Source organism: Myotis nattereri (genome assembly GCF_964212035.1).
Source record: "Myotis nattereri genome assembly, chromosome: 2".
NCBI classification, from domain to species: Eukaryota; Metazoa; Chordata; class Mammalia; order Chiroptera; family Vespertilionidae; genus Myotis; species Myotis nattereri.
The window spans coordinates 39,268,684-39,275,203 of NC_138076.1; the positions used below are offsets into that span (position 1 = coordinate 39,268,684).

The 6,520-nt window shown below is 50.4% G+C and overlaps 1 protein-coding gene across 1 annotated transcript; it reads left to right on the forward strand.

The window, feature by feature from the left end:
• Nucleotides 1–4,387: 4,387 nt before the first annotated feature.
• Nucleotides 4,388–4,859, forward strand: GGACT (gamma-glutamylamine cyclotransferase; the record flags this gene model as incomplete). Its single annotated transcript, XM_081082497.1, is given in 4 exon segments — nt 4,388–4,588; nt 4,592–4,642; nt 4,645–4,819; nt 4,822–4,859. Coding segments are annotated over 4 exon segments (465 nt in total).
• Nucleotides 4,860–6,520: the final 1,661 nt, after the last annotated feature.

Consider the following 6,520-nt stretch of genomic DNA (forward strand, 5'->3'; position numbering starts at 1 on the left):
ACAAGAAGGAAGACCAGGGCCTGGCCTGCATGGCTCCGTGGTTGAGCATCGACCTATGAACCAGGAGGTCATGGTTTGACTGGGAGGTCAGGGCACATGCCCAGGTTGCAGTCTCAATCCCCAGTGTGGGGTGTGCAGGAGGCAGCTGATCAATGTTTTCTTCTCTCTCTCCCCCTCTCCTTTCCTTTCTGAAATCAATAAAAATATATTAAAAAATGAATAAATAAGGAAGGCTAGGGAAGAAAATTCCCCATGATCCAAGATAATGAGTTTTCAGGTGGAAATTCCTGGCACAATGAATGGAACAAAACACAATATATGAAGACACATCCTTATAGAATCTGAGTCCCAGGGATAGAGGAAGACCTGAAAACCTCCAGAGAGAAGCTCAAGTCCTGTACAAAGGACTGTGGATCCCAGTGTCACAGGACTTCTCAGAAAGAACTTGAACGATCAGAAACAGAGGAAATGCCTTCACAGTTCTGAAGTTACTTATTTCTAGAGTTCTCTGCACAGTCACACTGTTAGTCGAGGGTGTGCAATAATAAGCCTCAGTGAAGTGAGAAAGCAAACCAAGAAGGGGCCCTGAGGCCCAGGGAAACCCAGGGTGGCATGAGGGATGCCCGATGGTAGCAGTACCCCGGCTGGAGCAGCACAGCTTCCGGGAGCCCAGGCTGCAGGGACAAACGAACAATGGGTGGTCAAGGCTTTCAGAAAATGTGAGGCCAAATTACTGCCAGAGAAACTTGGGCGAAGTGGGGGTGGGGGTTTGCGGGGAGAGACAAGAGCTAAAGCTATTTTTCCAAGAAAAACAAAAAGTTGTCCAAGGAAGGAAATTAATCATAGTACACTATGTGCTTTATCTGAGAACAGTGTTTACATAGTTCTAATGCTGAACACGGATTTGACCAAAATTGAGATGTGTCTATTGGAGGAATGTGGGGCAGAGACCACGTGGGTTTGGGGCGTGGGTAGAGAGCGCTTCTATAGCAATAATAGCCCTGCAAGTGGAACGCAGGCTTACCAAACGCGCAGGAACCACAGCAGTCCTCCAAAGCAGGCAGACAGTATTCCTCTTAGAACCCAGGAAGCCCAGCACAGAGCAGTAGAGTGGTTCGCCTAAAGTCACAGTTTAAAACTGGAAGAGCCAGGATTTCAACCCAGGCAGGTTGGTTCTAAAGCCTGTACTTTAAACTGCTTTGCTCACCTGCTTTGGGGTACAAAGGCAAGATATGATTTAAAACATCAAGAAGTAACAGTATAAATAACTTACAATCCAATATAATAAAAGGCTAATATGCAAATTGACCAAACAGTGCAATAACCGGTTGCTATGAGGCGCACTGACCACCAGGGGGCAGATGCTCAATGCAGGAGCTGCCCCCTGGTGGTCAGTGCGCTCCCACAGGGGGAGCACTGCTCAGCCAGAAGCCGGCCTCATGGTTGACAAGTGCAGTGGTGGTGGCGGGAGCCTCTCCCGCCTCTGTGGCAGTCAGACATCCCCAAAGGGCTCCTGGACTGTGAGAGGGCGCAGGCCGGGCTGAGGGACCCCACACCACCCCCCCTGAGTGCACAAATGTCATGCACTGGGCCTCTAGTATGGAGATAAATATCAAATGCAGCAGTTAAAAGGCTTAAAAGTGTTGTCTCAAGGTAGTAAATGGTAGGGAATTTCAGTTTTTGTGAGAAGTTATTTGACTTTTGCACTATGGACATATGGTACTTTTAAGAATTTAAGGAGCCCTGGCTAGCATGGCTCAGTTGGTTGGAGCTAAGTCCTATGCACTGCAAGGTCATGGGTTCAGTTCCCCATCATCACATACCCAAGTTGTGGGTTTGATTCCCATTGGGGTGTGTACAGGAGGCAACCAATTCATAATTCTCTCTCACATTGACAGTTCTCTCTCCTCCTCTCCCTTCCTCTCTCTCCAAAATTAAAAAACAAACAAACATGTCCTCGGGTGATGACTAAAAATATATGATGATAGTAATAAAATGTTATTGAAAGGGGGGAAAGCTAGGGCACCAGCGATGGGGAGGGTGGGTCTCCAGTTCTGACTGGTTTGCCCCGGATGCAGCCTGAGTTGTCCTCACCAACCTGAGACTCAGCTCCGTAGGACTAGACGGTTTCCGGGTTCTCCTCCAGCTCCTCACATTCTGGCGGTGAACAAGACGAGCAGTGATTTGGAGAACACCTACCATAAAGAGAGCCAATGAGGCTGATGTGCTAGCACTGAAGGCTTGGACAGGTGCTGCTTCAGGTCAGCTGTTCAGGGAGGCGTCTAAAGGGGCTAGGACCGAGGGGGCGAGTAGTGACTACAAAGGCCCCAGGGTGGGCAGGCGTCATTCCAAGGGTGGCTGGAGGGAGATGAGGGGCAACAAGGCAGCTGCACCAACAGGGTCGTGGAGTTTGCAGCGAGACTGACCGTGACTGCGATGGGTACAGGCTGGAGGGAACAGAGAAGTGGGCCCATTAGGGAACTGGGGACAGTGGTGAAGGGGGTGAGAAACGGCTGCTCCTGGGTGTGTCCTGGAGGAGTAAACAGATTGAGCTACAAGACGGGACGCAAGTGTGGGGGACAGAGTCAGGGACGGCTCCTTCACGGTCTGATCCAAACCCAGCCTCCTTTCCGGGTCACTCCTCAGGCCCTCTCCCCGTAAACAGCCCCTGCCACCCTGTGCGCCTTTCTCTCCCATCTCCCGTCCTCCCACCATTCTCCACGCAGCAGTCCTGCCGCCTGCAGCTCCAGAGCTTCTGTGCGCCTGTGCCTCCCTCCTCTCTGCACTTCAATTCCAGGCTGTGCTTGACTCACTTCTTGACTTTCCATGCTGGAGGCAGGTCTCCCCCTCAAGTGCCACAAGCCTACCCGGTCCTTCCGCCTTGTTGGAGTAACCAGCCCAGAGCTCCCATCAGGTCCCGGTCCTGCTCGAGGTGTCCCAATGTTGTCCAATGCCTGGACTGCATGCGCCTGCCAGCCTTGTGTTTTCCCACGGCCAACCTTTCCAAGTTCAATTTCCTGAACCCCATGGAACTCCCGACACTCCAACAGCTGGTGACTGAGAACAAGGCAGTAGAGGGGGCGGTGAGTGGGTGGGCAAAAGTCCCGTTGGGAACATCCTTTCTCCCTGAAGAGGCAGGCAGGCTGGGATGAGACCCAGACCAGGCCTTGTTGGCCGAGAAGAAAGCACAAGACCGATGAACTAAGCGTGACTTCTCCACGGGCCACTTGCCATGCGGTGCGTGTCCGGGGGTGTCACCCTCCAGGTGTTTCTGGCTGGTTGTAGGCTGCCACTGGCAGATGGACACAGCTTTTGTTTTCCTGCACAGGGTGCCTCCATTCCGAAGCCTGCCGTAAAGGCCTCTGTCACTGCACAGCGCTGGGCAAGTAGGGCAGGGAAATGCCAGGCTTTGACGAGGGGCCCACCTGGCTCAACTCTGATTTATTTCCGTTTCTGTCTGAGTCATTTTTACACAAATTACTTTGCCGATTACATAAGAGTCTGTGGCCCGGGCCCAGGCCCAGGCCAGCAGTCAGTACTTACCTTCACACCGAGCCAAGGTCGCTGCAGTGAGTCACGGTGAGTCACAGGGAAGCATCATTGCCCTCCAGACCTTGAAAAAGGAACAGGAAGCTGCTTGTTACAGGGCTGCTGGGTCATGCTGGCAGGACTGCCACCTGAATTCTCTCTTATAGCCCATCACAGGTGACTATTTCATACACACACACGCACTTTTATTTATCATCACGTTTTCTTTTTTTTCTGTAATATTTGTGTGCTTTTTAAAGTCCTTTTAAAATGATTAAAAATGACCCTAGCTGGCTTGGCTCAGTGGATAGAGCGTTGGCCTGTGGACTGAAAGGTCCTGGGTTCGAATTTGGTCAAGGGCACGTGCCGGGGGTTGCAGGCTTGATCCCCAGTGTGGGGTATGCAGAAGGCAGCTGATCAATGATTCTCATCATTGATGTTTCTCTCTCTCTCTCTCTCTCCCTCACCCTTCCTCTCTGAAATCAATAAAAATATATTTCAATAAATAAGTAAATAAAATGACTAGAAATGAACTGCTCTGGAAAACAGCAGTTCTCAGGGCTCGATCCCAGGACAGACTGTCTCCATCTGGCAAGTATGTTCTCACGATGAGTGCCTGTCCTCAGATAATGATGTAAAGGGTTGGAGGGGTCTTCTGGAACCTCAAGCCACCACGGGGTGGTCAAGAGCAGTGGGCTCTGGGCTGTGGTGGGGTTGGGAACAGCTGCTCCAGCAGGAACCGAAATATTTACTCTGTGGCCCTTCCAGGCCAGCTTCCAACCCCGACTGAGACCAAGCCCTTGCCCGTCTGACACGTGTGCCGACAGCCTGCTTCCTTTCTCCGCCGCAGGCCTGCGCGATGGCCGACGTGTTCGTGTACGGGACCCTGATGCGAGGCCAGCCCGACCACAAGGTCCTGCTGGACGCCACCAACGGCTGCGCCACCTTCCGATGCCGGGGCCGCACGGCGGGGCCGTACCCCATGGTGATCGCCGGGGAGCGTAACATTCCGCGGCTGCTGAACCTGCCGGGGCGCGGCCGCCGCGTGTTTGGGGAGATCTAGGCTGTGGACGAGCAGATGCTGCGCGTCCTCGATGAGTTCGAAGAATGCCCCGACCTGTACCAGACCTGTACCAGCGCGTGCGGGTGAGCGTCGAGGTGCTGGAGGGGGAGGGCGCCTCCAAGGAGCCCCCCGCCGCCGAAAGGTGCCTGCAGTGCTTCGTGTACATCGCGACCACCTACCCGCCCGAGTGGGCCCAGCTCCCGTACCTCGACAATTACGACTCGAAGGGGCGCACGGGCTCCCCTACCATCCACGGGAAAACAGATAAAAGCCCAAGGAAGGCTCCCTGGCCAGGGGACACACAGAGCCCTGCGCATAGGATCCCCTCGGCGTGATCTGCACGCACTGAATGCAGAAGCCTAATGATGTCCTTGGAAACAAATATTTGTAAAACTCCCTCTGTGGAAAAAGAAAGACTCTCTTTCTTTTACTGTCAGCCAATTTCCTAGATAATGTTGACATACCAATAACAAGATTGTGCCCTTAAATCTATCCATCTCATACGGCTTTATTGCTTGCTGCTTAAAGAGCACTAGGTTTTTGAATGTCCTGGGTAAGACAAATTTAGGATTTTAATTCCCCTAAATGGCATTTCAGGAACTCATATGTTATCATACTTTTCTTGCTTCTCTGTCTGCTTTGCTTTAATCTGAAGATGACATTTAAAATGAATGTGGAGACTTTGTGTTGCAGCTAGATTTTAGCAGCCCTACTCTATTGATTTTGACCTGTATAGCACCAAGAAAAAAAAAAAGCTAAGCTGATCTTGGATGTCTCAGTGTAATAAATAATAAAAGAAACTCAAGAAAAGCATGCTGCATTTTAGAGTAGTTTTGGAGGACATACAACATTTTTCTTCACAATTTTCAGACCAAGCTTATTAAAGAGACTATTAAAGATCATTTAAAATTAAATGTTTTAGAAAATCAAATATAAAAGTATTGGTGTCATTTTTGGCCCTTTTCTTGGCCCTTATTTGGTAGAAGATTCTTTTTATTCTAATCTAGCAAAATAATGAGCACCCACTTGCTGGCAGACACAGCTGAACACCCTGATTTCAGATGGAAGCTCCCCCAAGCCCAGTGCCCAGCGGCGAGCACTGTCCCTGCTTCTGAGGGAGCGCATTTGGGGGTGGGCCTTTGGAGAAGAACCAACACATTAGCAATTTGTTCTTCAGGCCTGACAGAAAGCTTAGCTTCCAAATACAAACAGCACTTAAAATAATTTTAGTGAGGCACGAAGTAGCAATTACTACCCACCTCCACCTCGTGATCTGTCAGCGTAGATTCAGATCAGTGCGCGGCTGCCTCTGCTTGCTTACCAGCAAAGTGTGAAATGTATTCCAAGAACTTCAGAACCGAATGAAAATGCAGCTGCTGATCTCAGAAACCTCGTCTCCTCTGGGAGAGCTCGCTTACTCTTCAACTTAATGGTAGACTGTGATCACTAACTGCATCTGGCACACAAACATGATCATTATTTTTAGCCCCTTTTTCCTAATTGGAAACTTGCTTCACAAAGACACAAAAAGGCAAGGACGGGTATCAGCCCCACCCACTGCAGTTGGGGTGAGGGGGACCTGGGGGGAAGAGGGGCCCTGTGAGTCATCTCTCCTTAAGGGGACGTCCAGGGATCCAGCAGATCCAGTACTTACCCATTAGAGCCCCGCAGGGGGATGTCCATGATCGTCATCTGTGCTGTATGGGCTGAGGGAGTTACGAATAACCACAAACAGGAGTCCTCAACCAGGATGAGCAGGCATTCGGATTATAGGGTGGCAAATGCTAATTTACAAAAACTGAAGACAGAGCTGGGATTTATATAAATATTTTAAAGGATCACAATGAAATGCTAGTATTTAAAGTCCACAGGCACAGACCGTGGCCTGTTATGTACATTGTCTTCATTCAAAAAAAGGGCAAACTAATA